This window comes from Canis lupus, chromosome 5, assembly GCF_003254725.2.
Source record: "Canis lupus dingo isolate Sandy chromosome 5, ASM325472v2, whole genome shotgun sequence".
NCBI lineage: Eukaryota > Metazoa > Chordata > Mammalia > Carnivora > Canidae > Canis > Canis lupus.
This window is the reverse complement of record NC_064247.1, coordinates 69,170,809-69,191,601: the sequence shown is the minus strand read 5'-3', so window position 1 is coordinate 69,191,601 and position 20,793 is coordinate 69,170,809. Positions and strand designations below refer to the sequence as shown.

Here is a 20,793-nt window from a genome sequence, read left to right as displayed (position 1 = left end):
TTTTGTTGTTGTTTTTCTCTTTACCCACTGTGTTGGTAATGGTGACCTCAAAAGTCAGGAAATCCTCCAACAGCCTCTCCTTTGGCCTTATGCGCCATTCTTTCCCACATTCTGTCTCTTCTCCTTCTATAACCAACTCTTAGGTTGGTCGCATTCTTTTAATCCCCTCAGTTTCTGTTTTCTTGAGGTTACAACCACAGCCTGGTGCATTCAGAGGCTTCATATAATGGATTGGCAGATACAAGCACACACAGGCATAAACATGGTGACACAACACACCTGTCTAGATATGTGCAAGGTGTATGATTGTCAGTCAAATCAGATGCTATGTCTCCTACATGGTCCCAGTCACACAGAAAGACTTGGCTTCGGAGCACACAAACCATTTAGCACAGACTTGATCAAAGTTAGACACAGAAGCCGGTACAGAGGTAGACATTTATCAACAAGCACATAGTTATACACATAAATCAGAGACAAAGACAAGAGCAGAGCCACTGACATAAAAATACAGCGACAGACAAGTATTTATTGAGGTCCCTGCCATTGTAAGGTAAAAAGTTGGGAGACACAGGATGTCCCAGCCTCAGTAACTCTTTACCATGCTCACCAGGGAGGGCTCAGATGCACATGGAAGCATCTCTAAAATCAGTCATTCCCACTCTCTACTCTGCTCCCTTCTATGTGCTGTTTGCCATTCTCAGACTCCGAGCTTCCTGCTTCTTTTCTTTTGGTTTTAAAGATTTTATTCATTCATGAGAGAGGCAGAGACATAGGCAGAGGGAGAAGCAGACTCCCTATGGGGAGCCCAATGCAGGACTCAATCTCAGGACCCTGGGATCACATCCTGAGCCAAAAGCAGAGGCTCAACTACTGAGCCACCCAGGTGTCCCTTCCTGCTTCTTTTCTTAGGCACGTTAGCCCCAAGAACTGACACAACTGTGCTTGCTGCTAAGCTTCTTGGATACTGTGGGAGTTGGGGATATGGACTAGTCACTGCAGGCATGGCTCACTGGTGAGCGGGGAGGACACCAGATGTAGGAATGGGGATTTGGGAGCCTGACCCCTGGGTACCCATAAGAACAAAAATACCACCCATTTGGACCTAGAAGCATGGATAAGCCCTTTATTACAAACAATGAAAAGTTTATTACTGACAACACAGTATGCTTTTTCATTACTTTAGATACATTAACACATGTGGTCATAATGCACTGAAGCCTACCTTTGCCATGTTGCAGAGCCAGATCACTAAACCTTCATATTTGCATAGAGCTTTAAATATTTTCAGAGTGTTTTTCTGAGACATTCTCTCATCTGAGACTCAAGATTTCTTTTATCATAAATGAGATTCATATGTTGTACATATTTTACATATTTTCTATTCTTTTGCCATTCCCTTGCAAACCAACAAAATCTTTGCAGATATTATACATCAATGTTCTATGACTAAAATCCGGTCTTATCATTGTCTGTTCCATTCTCTTTTTCTCTGTGCTGCTTTTTGCCGGGTTGGGCTGGGTTATTTTGTTGGTATTGGTTGGATGGGTGGATGGGTCTGTGTTGCTGTTGTTGTTGTTTTTGTTGTTGTTGTTGTTTTTAAATTTTTTTTACTGGAGTTCAATTTGCCAACATATAGCATAACACCCAGTGCTCATCCCGCCAAGTGCACCCCTCAGTGCTCATCACCCAGTCACCCCCCCCGCCCACCTCCCCTTTCACTACCCCTTGTTTATTTCCCAGAGTTAGGTGTCTCTCATGTTTTGTCACCCTCACTGATATTTTCACTCATTTTCTCTCCTTTCTCTTTATTCCCTTTCACTAATTTTTACATTCCCCAAATGAATGAGACCATATAACGTTTATCCTTTTCTGACTGACTTACTTCACTCAGCATAATACCCTCCAGTTCCATCCACGTTGAAGCAAATGGTGGGTATTTGTCGTTTCTAATGGCTGAGGAATATTCCATTGTATACATAAACCACATCTTCTTTATCCATTCATCTTTCGATGGACACCGAGGCTCCTTCCACAATTTGGCTATTGTGGACATTGCTGCTAGAAACATCGGAGTGCAAGTGTCTGGGCGTTTCACTGCATCTGTATCTTTGGGGTAAATCCCCAGCAGTTTCCTCCATTACATATACCACACTCTAGTTTTCTGTCATTACCTGAATAATAATTATTTTGCCTTCCCAGAAACCAGACAGTCTTTATTTACACTCATGCATTGAGATGTTTAAATGTTATTCTTCTATGCTTACTATAGTTTATATAAGATAAGAGGTGCCCAATATGGTGTTCTGTGTTTCCCTACACATTTTATCCTATGTATTCTCTCCACTAGCTGGGTGAATTGAGTAAGTCACATGGCCTTTCTGAACTTGATATTCCTCATTATTTAAGGAGGGACAAGATTTACCTGAGAAGTTATTTGAAGTATTAGAATGGACACATGTGATGTGCCCAACACATTGCCCAATGTGCACATAAGAAATTATTATTAGAGTCTTCTGTGGTGGTGCTTGTGGAAGCAGTCAAATGTGGTGGTGGTGGTTAGGACATGGCTGTCTGTCTCAGAGTGACTGTCTCAGAGTGTCTCCAGCTGACGAACCCAAATTCAACTTTGTCTTGCAGTTGAACATTGAGGTTTTTTTTTTTTGCCATTTTTACCCTTTATGAATAGCGTCCCACTGAACACATTCTTGATACGGTTTTATTCTCTTTCAAATTTAGCATTTGAATGTATTCCTAAGAATGATAATACCAAGTGAAGGGATATGTACATTTGTAAGGTTCCTGATTAATAAATGTTGCCTGATTGCTTTCCACAAGAGGACCATCAGATTACACTCCCACCAAAATCTAGGTTAAAATTATAGAAGCTTTCTTAGCCTTAGTTAATCTTGCTTTCTGTTTGACTTCATATATAGATATTCCTTTAAAACTATACATACGTATGCACACATGTATATGCATGCATAGGTATGCACACATACTTTTGTGGGACATGTATCAATGATGGTTTTTAATATCACTTGCCAAATGATTTTGGTAAGAACCTGTTGTCCAAAGTTTGAGATATTGACATTCGATGATACATAACATAAATTCAATTAGTAGGTAACATTGACTGATAATGGCTTGTATACTGAAAATGATATTCCACTTTAATTTCTCTTTCGGTCCTTTGATCAGATCCAAGTGAAAGTCTCAGCTTGGTACTAACAACCCTTTAATCCCCCACTACCCCTTTCTTAGCTCCCATTTTAGAAAGAAGAGCTGAAGGATGCCTGGGTGGCTCAGTCACTTAAGTGTCTGTGTTAGGCTCAGGTCATGATCTTAGGGTCCTGGGATCAAGCCATACATCTGGCTCCCTGCTCAGCAGGGAGTCTCTTTCTCCCTCTGACCCTCCCTCCCCCACTTATCCACACACTCTCTCTCAAATAAATAAATAAATAAATAAATAAATAAATAAATAAAATCAATCTTCTGACTTTTGGTTTTGGTTCAGGTCATGACCTCAGGGTCATGAGGTGGAGCTCTGTGTGGGGCTCCATGCTCAACATGGAGTCTGCTTGGGATTCTCTGTCCTTTTCCCTCTACCTTCCCACTTGTGCACTCTCTCACTCTTTCTCTTTCTCAAACAAATTTTTTTTTTTTTTTTTTTTGTAAAGAAGTGCTTAGGGCAGCCCTGGTGGCTCAGTGGTTTAGCATCACCTTTAGCCCAGGGTGTGGTCCGGGAGACCCGGGGCGAGTCCCACGTTGAGCTCCCTGCATGGAGCCTGCTTCTCCCTCTGCCTGTGTCTCTGCCTCTCTCTTTCTGTCTCTTGTGAATGAATAAATAAAATCTTTAAAAAATAAAAAAATAAAAGAGCTTAGCGGTGCCAGGGTCATGCAGTTGGTTGAGCATCAGACTCTTGGTTTCAACTCAGATCCTGATGTCAGGATGGTGAGATCGAGCCCCACATCAGGCTCTGCACTCAACATGGAGTCAAATTAAGACTCTCCATGTGGAGAATCAAATTAAGACTCTCAATCCCTCCCCCACCTCTCTCAAATAAATCAATAAATCTTAAATATATATATATATATATATATAAAAAGAGGAGCTTATTTTTTCCCTGAGCTTCCAGCTCAAATTGAATGCCATCATTTGGTTTCCAGTATGCTTATTTTCATGTTTTCCTACTTTTTATGGAAAGCAATACTGGTACTTCATTTAAATTATGATACAATAATTTCCTCTTTTCACACATTTATGTCATTGAATATGTAAATTACAAATAGGGCAGAAATCTTGACAATGTTGTTCCAATAACTGAAGTTTAAGACATATATACTGAGTAGGTAGTGCATTCCAACAGTTGGCCTACTAATAATAACAAATAGTCCTTGAAAAAACATTGACTAGGAATCTCCATAATGCCTGATGTGGTTTGGAACTTTGTGACTGCCCCTTCATCCCTATTCATTTGTGAGTGTCAGGACCTTGCAGTTGGCCATGAGGAGAATCACTTTTATATCCATTGGGTTCTGTAGGTTAGTGACCAGGAGAGTAATCTCCTTGCTTGGCAGATTAAGAAGGGGAATACACAAGTACCGAAGGATGTATAAATCAAGACTGACATTGTGAATAGAATGATTCAGAAGATGGGATTAAAGAGCTTAATGATAGTCATTGTGAATCACAATGTCAGCTTTAGTATGATTCTAACGATGTACTTGCTAACGCTAATGAGGTTTGATAGAATAAAATTAACAATGTCCAAACAGCTGTATGCTTTCACAACAAAGGAACCATATCTCAGAGCAGACTGATACATTTTCTGTGGGGGATTTTAGTCAACTGAGTTTTTTTTTTTTCTCTCTCTCTTTTAGGATATATTTAAATTTGCAAGAACTTCTCCTGTCCCAAGACAAAAGAGGTCCATTGTGGTATCTCCCATTCTAATTCCAGAGAATCAGAGACAACCTTTCCCAAGAGACGTTGGCAAGGTAAGTCAGACAAAAGACAAATGATATAACAAAGGCATGTTTTTATTAAGAGGAGAGCATACACAAGGCAAGCTGACTGTGACTGTCTTGGTGGCCACCTGAAATTGGCCTCTATTCCTCTATGATAAGAAGCCAGATGGTTTTGCCAATAAAAGAATGACAAAAAGCCATCAAGCAACAAACAAAGAATTTACAAAAAACTATAATAACACCTTTGAATAGCATGTTTTGGAGAGCTACATGGCAGACAACAATGCTAACATTGTGTCTGGAAGATGTCATTGATTAAGAAGTAAATTCAGTGCTTTTAAAATGATGTCCAGGAAACCAGCCAGATACTCTACTAAACTATACTGGCATAGTAGTGTGATGACACATAGCCTTTTTATTTAGATCCTAGTTTTCTTTTCCTTTTTTTTTTTTAATTTTTAAAGATTTATTTATTTATTCAAGAGAGAGTCAGGGAGGGGTAGAGGGAGAGGAGGAGAGAGTCTTAAACAGACTCTGTGTGGGACTCAGAGTCCAATGTGGGGCTCAATTTCACAACCCCTAGATCATGACCTGAGCCAAAAACCAAGAGTCAGACACTCAAATGACTGCACCATCCAGGTTCCTAGTTCTCAAAGGTATAAAAGTCCAGGAAAGCCATGGGGTCAGCTCTCTAAAAACTAATCAAAAGAATTAAATCATACTAACCATATACAGAAAACCTTGTTGCATGAGTCAGGGCAATAACTTTTCTAAGAAGAAATATTTGTTGTTAAATGGGCAGAAATACTGCTGTTGCCTGGTCAACACATTCTCTCCCCATAGGAAAGTCAATGTGGAGAATCAAATTAAAACTAGTTAGTACTTTTTGGTCATCACAAAATTGGAACAATGGTGATTAGTTCAATGAATGACCTTAATGGCTGGTGCTATTGGATTATTTATTCACTCGTTACATAAATAAGGGGCATCTATTATATGCCAGACTCCAAGATTGGGACTGGATGAATATTGGTGTAAAAAGCACAGAAGCCCCTGTTGTGACAGAGCTCATACTATAGTGGGGAGACAGATATTTTGGTGAGTAAATAAACAAACAAACAAGAAGTTGCAAAGGATAAAAAATTCTGTGAAGAACAGAAACAGATCTTCAGAAAGAGAGTAAATGGTGAGAACAAGGAGTAGAAGGACAGAAGTGTTCACATATATGGCTGGGAAGGTTGGTCAGAGATCCTGGTGTTTGATTGGTGACTGGAACGATGAGAAAAGCATAGCCACGGGAAGATCTTGGGAAGGTGCATTCTAGCAGAGGGCACTGCATGTGCAAACATCTGGAAGGGGAAAAGAAGGAGATATATCTGAGGAGCAAAATGTCTGGATGGGTGCAATGAGGTGAGCAAAGAAGAGAGTGGTAAGAGCTGAAGTCAAAGAAGCTGGCCTGTCATAGGGGCTCCAGAGACAAAGCAAGTGGGGATTTCATTGTTTATACACCAAGAAGACACTGGAAGTTCACCCAGGTGTGTGTGCGCGTGTGTGTATGTGTGTGTGTGTGCATGTGCATGCTGAAAGACCCCCCCCCCCCCCGGCTGCATCATTAGGAATGATTTGTGGGAGCAGAGTGGTCAGGAGGAGTGGACACAAAAAGATCTGCCAAGAGGAGTGTTTTAGGGTGACCTTGACTAGAAGTGAGGGTAACTTGGACTATTAGAAACCTATTTCTGTTGGAAATTAGAAGCATCAATAATCCAATATCTTGGTAGCCACCATATTTGTGATTTTAAACTCCTACTATGCCAAAGACACCTTTCTTTAAACAAAATCTTTCCAGGAGTCCAGGACATGATGCAAAAGGAAGCAGAGCTGTTCCAAGTGGACAGTAGTAGGGTTGATGAGCCCTGCTCTTTGGATAGCCCTAACCACTGTGGTGGCCCTGAAGCCAAGGGTGACACTCACCAAGGGCCAGATTCCTCAAGTCTACAAGGCTCTGCCACTAAACAGTTTCAGAGACACAAGTTGCATCCTTGCTTTTTACACCTTTATGTAAGCCTGGTATTCTCAACTCTTACTGTACATCAGAGTTGCCCGGGGGCAGTTAAAATACAAATGCCAGGCTCTACCTTCCAAGATCAATTCAGTTGGTCAAGGAGTGAGGACCAATCATCATTTTATAGATGGATAGATAGATAGATAGATAGATAGATAGATAGATAGATAGATGATAGATAGATAGATAGATAGATAGATAGATAGATAGATAGATAGATAGATATAGATATATATCCATCCCCAGGTAATTCTAATGTGCAGCCAAGGTTGAGAACCACTGGCCTAAACCAGTCCTATGGACCAGGAGCATCAGCACTACCTGGTTATTAATAACTGCACTGCCATGCAAAAACTATGTTTGTCTATGTTTTTTATGCCTTCAAAGGGACTATTCTCCTCTTTTTGCCTGCTTGGTTTTATCCATTCATCTCATACTTTTCTTTATATCTTATGCTTTACCTCCATCAACTCCACTCATAGCTAACAGGTGATGCTCTGCTGAACTGTGAGAGAGTATATGGGTGGCTTCAGAGAGTGCTGGAGAGGTAGGAAGAAGGAAAACATATCCCACCTAACCACCCAAATTCTCTGAGTCAGGTAGCTCTAATTTTATAAATATTTGACTGTTGGTGACTGCATTGTAATCCTGAGGAGAAATGCTAGGGAATGGTCTAAAGCACACTCCACAAGGGAGGGAGCTGGGGTATTTATATGCCAACTCCATCCATCTTTGGTTGAGGGTCTTTCCCAAAGGTATAAACTATCCAGCATATCCAGCCTTCCCTGTGTTCTGAGCACCAGCGTAAGGGCCCTCTAAGGCCTGGGGGAGACAGCTGGAAGTCTGCTGGTGTACCCAGAAAAGGTGAGGTCCAAGGAAGGGGACAGGGTACTCATGGATTCTGTTCCACCCCTGAATATAAATACTTTTGCTTTGCAGGCCTGGTTTTTCCTGTCTCCTCTTCTGCCCCCATCTCATTTTCTGAACTAACTTTCCTATCTCCTTTCTTTGAAGGTGACTATACTTGCTTCTCTCCATTAATAAGTACTAGCTGCTTCCCAGGCAGGAAAATGTCTGAGATTCAACCAAATTCATATCAATAAGCACATATTCAGCGCCCGCTATTTGTAAGGCACTATGTTAGGGTTTGGAGTTAATGACAAAAGGCAATAGACAGGGTCCTTAATCTCACAGGGATTACAGAAGAATAGATAAAATAAGCACAAATGCATTTTTGTTCAATATTATAAAGTATAAGCACCTTTCATCTATTCTGTTAAATTCTCATAAAAGCCACCCCATGAGAATCATCTTCCAATGTGCTACCTGAGAGTAATGGGACTCAGAGGGATAAAGTCCTCTAGCTGGAGTCTCATAGTTAGTTTGTAGCAGAGATGAGCTCCATGCCAGCTCTTTGAGATTTCAGAGTCTGTGTTCCTAACTAGTATGCTCAGTGCTAAGTACAATTTGAGAATTCTTCTACATGGAATGAAATGTCTTCGCTAACAATTACTCTCTTTAAAACAGCATTAAATTTAATTATTTGAAGTGCACACAAAAATAGGATGGATACAGGGATGGATAAGTGGATAGATACATGATAACACAAGTATAGTAAAATGTTAACAGCCGAATCTAGGTGGTGGGCATAAGATTGATCATTAAAAACTTCTTTCAAATTTTTCTCTGTTTGGAATTGTCATGATACAGTGTTGGAAAAAAAATAAGCTTAATTAAATACAAAAATTATCATAAAGCACATAAGAATTGACATCTTGGCACACAAAATATTTTTTTTTATTTGCCTTGAACTTCAAGGGAATGGATGGAGACTAAGTATTCTTTCTTTTCTTTTTTTTTCCCCAGTCATATTTTATCATAATCTGAATCCCTTTCAAGAAAAGAAACTCATATACTACAGGGTGAAGGCATCAAAAGCAGAGTGCTGTGGTGAATCCACTCTCTAGGGGGGATTTTTCTCTGTTGAGGCTGTGCCATGTAGAATTGCACATTGACAGAAAGGCCATGTGGGCAGCTCTAGGAGTTAGAGTTTTGGCTGATGCATACTTTATTTATCTGCCAAATAATTAGTTGGTAAGTGGCTAAATTACTAGAATTTGGGGGCTGCTTTTCCATCATCTTTCTCAATGTTTCTGAAAAACGGGTTAAATACCCAGTTGTGAACACACTGCCTCAAACCTGTGATTTCCTTCCCATTTCTGAATTCTAGACGGCAGTGAGGATCTGGGAGCAGGTGCCCTAAAAAGAAATATGTAGTTCCTAACATGTAGTCTTTCCCTCCCCTTCAAAGTGTGACTATTTCAAAATTTGGGCCATAAATAATTTCTTAGTTTTACCAACTTTCACTGATAAATATTTGATTGCATCTTTAGAGATTTTTGAGTTCTTGGGCCTGATTGATTGAGAGCAGGGGACTTTAAATCTGTGAGGCAGCAAGGAGGTCTTTGGGAGACGTATTTTATTCTGTTTTATATTAAGTTTGAAAGACAAGTCATTTATGAAATGCTTATTAGAGATTCTACTTTCATCACAAACCCTTTTCATCAAAACCAATGAAAGTACATTTTACTGAAAATCCTTTTTTTATATCCCCTATAAATTGGCAGAATGGGCCTTTAGAAGGACATCTTTAACCCAGGATGGAAGAAATATGTAATTGGACCATGTGCTTTTCGTAAAGGGAATCAACATAGATCATTAGACCGAATCATGAAAACCACTCAACCAGGACTCTGCTTTGATTGTGTCATGAATGCAAGTCATACATGAGGATAATTTACTTCAGTTCTTAAAAATTTCTTAGAGTTCTGAGCATATGCTTTATTGGGCATCTTCCCACATCCAAGTACTCTGTACCTCCAATTTATGCCCACCTATGCAAACAGACACCAAGGGATCTGGTATTTCAGAATTGAATCTGTTTTAGTCCATTTATTAGTCATTTGTATCACTTTGAGAACTCATGAGTGCCAGGCTGTGACCTCAGAAACTGGACCAGAAGGCTAGAACTGGATCCCTAGTACTGCTCCATTTTACCCTCCTACTGAAACATAGACTTAGCCCTATCCCATGTTCCGACACATTCTATATAATTGCCATGAGCCCTCACCCCCTTTTAAAATCCACTGCTTCATGTTTTTTATTCGAGTCTGACTACATGCCTCTTCTCAGAAATTTACAGCTGTTTAATTTATCCTTTTAAAAACAACTAGCTATTTTACTCAGTCACTACAACTTAGAACTGTCTAGTGTATAGAAGAGAAATTTGAATGTAAGAGATCTAAGATATCCAGAAGCTCAATACTCAAAAATTCTTGTTGAGATGAACAGCAGAGTTTATTTCTACATTCAGCAACACCATTCCCCCACTCATATGTATGCCTTTCCTATTTCTACGACTTTGAACTCTTTCCTCTTCCTGGGATACACCCTCTTCATCCTCACTCCACAGGAGGTGCATGTATTCAATGCTTCACTGTCTAGTAGAACTTTTACATCCTTGCAGAAAGTTCATTCTATACTGCCCAGGATGGTAGCCTCTAATCACGTGTGGCCATGCAACACTTGAAGTATGGCTAGTGCAATTGAAGAACTGAATTTTTAAATTTTATCTATTTTTAACTAATGTTAGTTTAACCTTAAAAACTATTGTTTGATTCAGTTATTGGAACAACTTGTCTTGTGAAATTTACTTTTCAACTTAAATTTATTTTATTTTATTTTATTTTATTTTATTTATTCATGAGAGACACACAGAGAGAGAGAGGCACAGACACAGGCAGAGGGAGAAGCAGGCTCCATGCAGGGAGCTCGACGTGGGACTCAATCCTGGGTCTCCAGGATCACACCCTGGGCTGAAGTTGGCGCTAAACCGCTGAGCCACCCGGGCTGCCCTAAATTTTAGTCTAAGTACAGGTCAAATACTTTTCACGGAAATATAATATCTAAGTTGATATGTCAGTGTAATATAAACACAAGATTTCAAAAATGTAGTACACATATACAAAGAATCAGAAATATCTCATTAATAATCCTTATGTTCGTCATGTTGAGATAAAAACATATTGGATATATTGGCATGATTAAAATTAATATCATATTTTTTACTTCCTTTATTATGTGGCTACCAGAAATTTTTTTTACTTTTTTAGAAAATTTTAAATTATTTTTATGGCTTGCATTATATTTCTATTGGTCAGTGCTGGGCTAAAGCCTATTTTTGATATAGTCTCCTCCTTGGAATTTTCCTTTGATCTCCTTTACACATTGTTTCTACCTCTTTGCTCACGTGTAATACATTTGGAGCAGCAATATAGTTTCTTTTGTATTTTTCTTGTCTTTCCATTAACTATAACTCATCAAGTATAGTGATACAGTGCACTGCCTAACACACAGTAGAAACTCAAATATTCTTTGACTTGAATTCTGGTTAGGTCTATGGCTAGTTGGATAAGGCATCCACTGGTTACTGATTAAAGTGATCACAGCCTGGTTTGTTGTTAGAATGGAATTAATAGACCATTATATGATTGGTCTGGGTATTTCTAGCAAATTTTAATTTTCCACAATGGCATTGAGGCTATCAGATAAATTGGTTGGCAGTCAACCATTATGTCAGGTCAAATAAGTATCTTTAGCAGATTGTGGTAGATTTGATGTTAGTGGATTCTGAGTGGGATGTGATGGGGAGGGGAGAAAGAGAGAGAGAGAAGAAAAAGAGAGTGTCTGTATTTCCATATTTGCTCATACATACAATATTTTAAATCCACTTAAATAAAAAAATACCCTCAAAACTTTAACTTTATTCACAATTGAACAGAGTTAATTTTAACTTATTTTGACTAAGTCTAATAAAAGCATATATTCACTATTAGCAAGTGTTGCCCTCTTTCTGCAAAGTTTAATTAATGATAAAACATAATTGAGTTGTTTTGGTTGTTTGCCAAATACATATATATGCAAAAATGCCCTCCATGATATATATTCAGCAAATAAAGGCATCTGAGCCTATGGAGGAAGCAATATTTTTAGCTCTGAGTTTATCACCCTTTCAGTTCTCAATTTGAAAGATTCCCAGGGCTTTATTGTTATGTACATTTGGCCTTGGACTGAATTTATATTTAATTAGTCGTGAACATTAAGGGATCCAGCATTTCAGCTTGAATTAGCACCCCAGAGCCAGGAGAGTTAAGGAATTTTTGAGTTCAACTAGAATCTTCAGCATCTAATGAATGTCAGGATCTAAGCCAAACAGAGCTATCTCCTCTGTCCTGTTTAGTTCTTAAACAATCCCACTAAGTACTATACCCATTTCTCAGATGGGGAAACTGAAATCAGAGAGATTAAGCATCTAGTCCAAAGTCACTCAGTTAAAAGAGTGGCAAGTCTAATACTGAAACCTTGAGTGCCAATGACCCCGGCATGCTAACATGCGTGAATATGGAGTTCCCATGGGTCTCTGCTGTTTGCATAGCATGCTCACATGAATTATCATTTGATGCTCACACATACTCTCAAGAAACCAGTATTATATCCCCATTGTACCACTGAGGAACTGAGGTTAGAGCATCGTGCAAGACATTTATAAACTGAGTTGTCGAGCTCTTTCTGCATTACCACCTGCCATGCACCAGAGGTCTGGATGGATTTCAAAACAGCAACACATGGCATGGGGTAAGGAATAGGCTTTATTAAAGAAAGAGAACCCATAGAAGCCAGGGGTCAGCCAAAGATGAGAATCACATCATCCCACAGAGAGCTTTGCCAGGGCCTGGGCAGAGCACTGCACATTGTCTCAGTTTGCCAGAAGAGCCCTCGGCTGCTGTGGTTCTCCCTTCTTAGGCCAGCTTGTCTACAATCTTGTCAGTGGACAGATAATCAAATTCTTGGGGTATCTGGCAGCCTGAGCACAGGTACCCAGATTTATAGAAATTGTCTAAGATCCCAGATGCTCAAAGCCAGATGCCTTGGGCAGTGATATGCTGGTTAACAGGCTCTTGGGGGTGAAGGAAGCCCTAATTAGTAATGTTTGCCACTTTCTTTGGTGTAAGTATTCCCACTGTGACCAATTTCAAGCTACTGACTTGTAAACTTCTTGAATATTTAACAATTGACTTTCACAAGGAAGTAGGAGCTAGCTTCAGCTTACCACTGACCTTGGGACCTATGGATTGTGATACTGGATGTTTCAGGGAATGCACTGGCCCCATGGGGATCTATGCTTGAGTGGAATCTCCTGCTTGGAGAAGTGGCTTACCCATCTACCTGTTCACCCCTGATGTCAGCTGGTTTCTTGTTCAAGGTGAGCTCCAAGGGTCATTTTGGATAATTGTGCTCCTTGCATCCCACTAGCCTTGTCAAAAGCCACATGGCTAGTGCTAAGGGGTTGCAGACCTTGAAACCATGCTCTTTCAGCTCTGCCACACCTCTCCTCTTTTGCACAAAAATCCAGAGTCAGTCTCCTGAGGCTGGCAAATTCTGTGATAATTGTCCTAGTTCTACCTGGAAAATAAGGAAGGGAAAGATAAAATTTTCTGTGAAGTGCGGAGAAATTAAGTTAACTTCACAAACAGTTATTTGACGTGTATGTTTGTGCGGAGTCAAGGCTGGGGTCATGTCTTAGTTTAACAAATAGACCACGTGTTGACAAGCAGAAAACTTCTTTCTTCACCCGGCAAGGAGAGCTACTGTCTGGCTTCAGAGAACACATTTTTTTGTTGGTATGTCTACTGACAACCCTGTTCAAAGGAGCCACAAGGAACAAAAGTGAAAGCAGAAAAGGCTAACTTTGGTGTAATTAAGAGATATCGCCACTCGTTTTTCTAAGTGACAAGGCCACAGCTGACTCAGTCGATAAGGGCTGTGAAGGAGCAAGACCCAAGGTGCTGTAGGGAATGGATTGGCCCTTTTGTGGTTAGACTTCCAGTCCCAGCTTTGAAGAGGACTGAGGCAGAGCTGGATGGAGACAGGAACAGGCCCATGAACAGTTTTCTGAAAAGAAGGAGGAATGAACAAAGAACTCACCTGTCTTTCCTTTTCTAGCTGAGAACTAGCCTTGGCTTCCAAGTGGGGTTATAGGGAAGAGGCTTCAATGTGGGGCTGAGCCTGCCTCGGTAAGATCATGGACACAAACACCCTTTGTTGCAAGTTTAAATGGTCCTGTCTGTAGGTGTTTCACTGGAGACACATTGGATATTTGGGATCAGGAGATGAAGAATAGCCCCAGCTTAAGCCTTTGGGGCAGGCAAATATTCTTTCCAGGTGGAAAAATTGGGCCGCATTCATTCAGTCAGAGATATTTATTGAGCAACTACTATGGGCAAGGCACTGCATTGACTGTTGCCCATGGATTCCCACTCAAAGAACATGCACCTGGGGTAGACACAGACCTAGAAACAGGCAGATTAGACTGTGATTGGGAGCTGTGAGAGTGTGAAGAACCTGAGAAGACAGAGAAAGTTAATACCCAAGAGAACTCACAAAAGGCTACCTACCAGTAGGCAAGGCCAATTGGGGATGGTAAGAATTCTCTAGGCAGTGGGAAGAGTGTGATCCAACATCTAGAGCCGAGAGGGCATCGTGTGTCTGGAGAGCCAAGCATAATTGAATGTGGATGTAATGCAAGGAGAACCCCTCACAAATAAAATTAGAGAAAGAATCAGGGACTAGAAGTTGAAGAACCTACACATGACTCACCCTTTACTCTGTAGGTGTCAGCTGTAAATCGAGGAATGACATGGCCATATTTGTATTTTAGGAAGATCAGTCTGGTTGCAGGGGAATCACACCTGGCTGAGAAAACCAGAAGCAGGGAGGCCCTGACGGAGGCTGTGACGCAACCCAGGTGGGCCGCACAGGGCAGCCAGGCCAGAAGTGGCGGGAGACAGGAGACAAGACACCCAGTCAAGGGCTGGGCCACCTTGGTGACTGAGTGTTTGATGGGGAGGCAGGGAGGTAAAGGAAGGACCCCCTCTTAGCTGGGAGCATCATACCTCCATAGGATGCTGGCAAAGTCACCTGACAGAGGGTTTAGCTGTGAGTCAGTAGACCTTTCATGAAACTAAAGGTATTATTTCATCCTCCTCTCTCTTGAGTTCACTCTTGCCTGAGGCTGCTCTGCGGCCCTTCTGTGAAGCAGGAGGGAAGTGCTCCCAGAGGAGACAGATCTACCTGTGTGTTAGACGGAGGTGGAGGGACAGGCTGGATGCAGAGCGGGTCTTCTAGGGAGTGGATTCATTTTGCACCAGCAAGGCTTGTGGGCACCAGACTTTCAGGCGCCTCTTCACATGTGTTCCCAGGTGTGAACACGAATCCTCCCTGATCCATGTCTACCGATTTTAGTTTAGTCATTCCTGGCTGTGGATTTGAAATCTGTTTTACTGCCAGCTCAGAAATGCATAACAGCTGTGTTCACTGTTGGCCTTCTAGCCCTGAATTCATTCTAAATACATTTCTTCTTAGTAATTTCTTCTTTGAATGCTGATGTTTGGCGATGCATTAGTATACACAATTCACAGGCTCTGTGTTGCTCAATTTTTAGTTCGTTTATTTGACAACTTGAAATTCCTCACAAGTGGTGCTTTTATTTTGTTATTTGCATCTGGAAATCATTCCTAACATGCCATGGAATAAATCTGTCTTTTCTTTTTTTTTCCATATTTTTTCTTATTATTAGAATAATAGATGTTCATGATAAAGACTTTAAAGAAAAATACATATTTAACAATAACACTATAACAGAAATCTCCCCAAGTTCTACACCCGCCACCACCCTGTACTTGAGATAACCACTGTTGGCTCTAGGGCAGTGCTTCTCATTCTCTAAAGTTACACACAAATCAGTGAAAGCACAGGTTCCTGGGGCCTCATCCATCCCATCACACATGTGAGCATTCTCTGCCTATGTCCACCTCAGGTCTGCTTCCATCTGGCACCACCAGCTTCTCCTCTGCACCCATGCCCATTCTCCCCAGGTCTAGAACATCTTTGCTCTCATTATGCTGTGCAGCAATATCATCTGGGGCTATATATCCTCAGCCCTGCTGAGGATTAAAAACACAGCCCATTGGATATATATATTCCATGAAGGCTTCAGAAGGTAAGGAATACACCAGAAGCCTTCCGAATCCACCTATGTATGGTTCCCCATCATTCTCACTGACGTTCTCCTTCCCATCATTAGAAACAGCCTCATTTGGGCTGCCCTCTCTCCAAACTCTAAGAATCCCCTTCTACCAAAAGTGCATTGTTCTCAGTGCTTTGCATACTCCACTAATTCCATGCAAAGGAAGTGTTTCGGTGACCTTTACAGAGGAGGAAACTGAGTGATTGGTGGACTTCTCTGAGGCCTCAGAGCAGTAAAGCTAGGATTTTTAAAACTCTTTACTGAAGTATAATATATAGACACAAAAGTGCAAAATCATAAGTGTCCAGCACCATGATTTTTTCTATAGACAGAATACACCTATGAAGTCAGCACTCAGATCACAGAATGGAACATGACCAGCCCCCAGAGGACCCTTCATGTCACCTTCCAGGCACTAACTCCACATCCCCCCAGTGTAACCAACCCTCCCCTCTATCACCATGAGAGAGTGTCACCATTTGGTACATAATATAAATAGAATCATACGGCATGTATTTTGTGTTGGCTTTTTAAATTTTTTTGCTCAGCTTTACACTTGCGAGATCCATCTTTGTTGTTAGGCACATTTGTAGAATCACAGATGTGTAGTATCACATTTTCTAAATATACCGCACTCTATCCTTTCTACTCTTGAGAGGAATTTGGATCATTTCCAGTTTGGGGCCATTACGAATAGTCCTACAATACCATTCTCATACATGCCTTTAAGTGAACATATATACACATTACTGTTGAGTATATACCTAACCATGGGATTTTGGGGTCAGTTTTAGTAGATTCTAACAAACAGTTGCCAGAGTGGGTTATATAGAAGCTAAAATTTAAACCCATTATTCTGACTCTACAATGAATTATTGGGAGTAGGATGGGTGGCATATTTATTTATTTATTTCTGAAGAAAAATATATCCAGTTTATTTCTGACTCAGTAGTGCAGCCATTAAAATCAGCCATAACAGGGGCCCATTCTGTGTGTTTGGATCACACTGGAACCTGGTGCCTTCACTATCAAGAACTAGAAGAGGTCACTGCACTGGTTTCCCATCTGTGTTGATCCTCACGAGATGAGGCCATATCTAGGCTTCTGGTGTCCATTCAAAGGATACACCCTCCGCAGCAGGTCTTTCTTCCTCCCACTCCCAAGATCCTGAGGATGAGACAGTTCTCTCTAATCCGGTTTTATGGGAATACTTCCCAAAGTCAGGGAGATTTAATTTTTTTCAACACATTTTAATTTAATGTAATAAGTTATTTTATAAGCCAAAGAACTAAAAGTTTAGGACCCTGAGAAACAGACACAAAGTCAAAGGATTTTCTAACAAACTCTTTTTAAAAAAAAAAAAATTTGCTAATCAAGATGTCATTAAAAAATACAGACATTATCCACAGTGATTTCTCAACCCTCTGCTAGGGTGAATTGCTTCATACATTTGAGCTGCCTTTCCTTAGGTAGGACTGGCAATAATAATAATAGTAATAATAATAATAATAATAATAATAATAATAAAGTTCATCTATGGGCAACCTCTACAGACACAACTTGGTTACTACTATTTTTGTACTAAGATTTCTCACCTCTTCCTGATGACTGACAGTGGTGCTATCTAATCACAACCTTTTTTTCTTAATTAGGACACTGAAAGCCCACCTTCTGCCTTCTCTTAGAAATATTGCTAAGTAGCCATCATGCAAGAATTCTTAAGACATGGGCATAATAAAAAATGACCTGAGAATACTTCATGATTTTTGTTTTTTTCCCCTCTTTTTGCCTCCTGGGAATGAAATGACCTAAGGCTTGTGGTACCAAAGACCCTTAACAACACATTTTTCCCAGATACAGGAAGATTTGCTACACAGTAAATGACCAAGAGTTCTGACCCAGTTATGTACAATTGCTGAACAGACAATTTGCACATCCATCTTCATTTGTCATCCCTGATGAACCACTGAGTGTCTCAAGTGTTCCCTAGCCCCCTTCCTAAGTCATGAGAACACACTTTGAAGCTCTTGCTGCTCTTTGGTTATGTGTATATTTATTGGTATTTCAATTTTCTCCCTCTCTCAATTCAGAGAGATATTAGTCTATTAGAGTTGGAAGGAATGCTGGAGATGGCCCAAATACCTCACTCAATAAATAAAGAGTTCAGCTGGTAGCCTCATGTGCCCTCCCAAGGTGAGAGCACATTACAGGACCAACCCAGCCTTTGGACAGGAAAGAGCTGGGTGAAAACTCCAGGAAGTGAGAATATATCACTGCAAGATTCCACCTGTGTAAACCCTGTTTTGTTTGAGGACAGTGATTTGCATAACCTACACAGGCTATTTTGGAGAGCATAATTTCTGCATTCTTTGATTGCCTGTAGTGTTCCCATTTCATCCTCAACATCCAGCATGTGCCTGACACAGACTAGGCTCTCAATAAGTATGTATTGAATGAGTAAGTGGAAAAGTGGTCAAAAAAGTTCAATTCCAGCAGTCTCCTCACACTGGGTTAACAGTCAAGGACTCACCTCGACCTCTACCTACAGGCACCTATATATTCTTTTATATGAAGAACAGATGCTTTTAAGTTTGGGGTTAAGAAAAATAATTTTTCCTCTTTTATATCAGTCTTTTAATATCATTTACTGTTAATTGGGTAAAACAATGAATTTGGTAGGAGAAAGATGTTTGGGGAAAGTTTCAGAAATTTAAATGTAATATATGAGCATATATTTATACACATGTAATTTATATTATGTAACATGTTATGTAAAAAAGTACATTTTGTATACTTTGTGGGGGACACTTCTTGTATTTAGTACTATGGACAGAATGGTTCCTTGTAGGTCAATATTACAGGTAACTAAGCAAAAAAATGTTTTTGAAAACGAGATTCACTTAGATGCCAATATTTCTGTAATGTTTCACACAGTGGTTCCCTGTCTTAAAGTAAACTGAAGTTAATATACCCATTTATTAAGGGAAAGGTGGCTTTTATTATTATGACTATCAAATGGAATTGTATTAAACCTTCCGAAACTGGGGATATGTGAAGGGTTCATATGCTCCCTATGTTAAGTGGCTTCATTTTGCCGTGAATCTTTGTGTGTCTGTGCTTTTTGAGCTTTCCTGATCTTTTCCCCACCTCCAGGCACTCTCAGCACTGCCCGTCCTCACTAGCCCTCTGCTTCCTTCTAATAAGATTAGCTAGTTCTTAGAATTTGCTGCTTTCCAATTGCAGTGGGCTGGGAAATCATTCTCTGGGCATATCCCTATCCTGTGCTATAAGCTCAGAAAAATGGGATGAGACAGACTCAGATGTGGTTTCTGTCCTGCTGGTGATCATCTCTTTGACCTTTGGACAGGTCACCCGAAACCATTTGAGTTGTTTTTTCTATGAGACAAGGTTAGTAACACCTACCATTCACATCTGGGGAAAGACAAAATGAAACCATCTAGTTGATGACGCTGGCCCCATAGCAAATGCTCTATCAATGTACCCCTCCTTTCTTCCTCTCACTTCCTGGCCAAAACCTGCCTACAAGGTGTTGAGTGCTTGTAAAGCTTTCTCCAGGAGGAATAGGCTCATATGTATGTGCACATTGCAGGTAACCTGTTCCCGTAGTGGACATCTTTCCAAAGAGTGAATGTTACCACATAAGTGTACTGCTTAATCAATATGCTACTGCACCAATAAGAGATATTAGCTCAATTTAGCATTGTCTAGGAAGAATGCTAAAATAATTTGTTTTTTAAATCAGTTATCCAATCTACCCACCTGCCAGTTTCTTTGTTATAGTTGAAGATATGAAAACACATATTCAGCAATAAATTCAAATATAAGCACCATGAGATCTGGTCTGTTCACAATTGTACATTTAGGGCCTGGAACATCATCGATGCACCATAATTTTTTGACTGAATAAATAATCTATTTGCTGCAGATGTTGTGTCATTTATACTGTGCCCAGGTCCTGTCAAAGGAAAAAATGAAGGAAAAAAGAGAGACACTCACCCAGCTATTTATCTATTTTTTTTCCCCTGCTCAGGGCTAAATTTCCCTGAAAAATCACAGAAGATCCCAGCTGTCAGAATGAGTTCATTAGCTGGGCTAGGGATTCCAGCTTCAGAGAGCTGAAGCTTCCACCCAGCCAGGTGTCCGTTTTAAGAACAGCATCCTCTTATGCAAAACATTGGTAGAAATGACCGCTCTCTGATAAAGAGCAGCTACCAAGCCTGCTCGCCCTGTGCTACCCGATGGTCAGTGGAGATGGAGGAGCGTGCACAGCCAGACGGCGGCGGCAGAAACGTGATTCTACCCACTTTGGCATCATGAGTTTCTAGTGCAGATGGTCCAGTTGCAAATGGAGACACTGCGGATGTGCTCATCCTTGCCCTTGCTGATATAAGCATGGGGATATTATATTCAATTTTTGGTCCCCATCCATATGCTGCTCCTCCAATTTATTTGTCCACATGAAGGGAGATGAAGCACAAAACAGTAGGACGTCCAACCCTGCTTTAATTACAGCGATGAGCTGTTTGTCGGGGTGCCATGAGCCACAATGCCGCCTTGTTCCCTGACAAACTCAGAGCCTGAGTGGCACTGACTG

The 20,793-nt window shown here is 40.5% G+C and overlaps 1 protein-coding gene across 25 annotated transcripts in view; it reads left to right on the top strand.

Annotated features, from left to right (window-relative positions):
- The window catches only part of CDH13 (cadherin 13), a 1,387,059-nt gene that overhangs the window by 824,835 nt on the left and 541,431 nt on the right, over window positions 1-20,793 (top strand). For all 25 annotated transcript variants that reach the window (XM_049110659.1, XM_049110644.1, XM_049110650.1 and 22 more), the window contains one exon: window positions 4,885-5,001. In XM_049110659.1, the coding sequence (XP_048966616.1) occupies window positions 4,885-5,001 (117 nt within the window). The remainder of the gene's footprint in view (window positions 1-4,884; window positions 5,002-20,793) is intronic.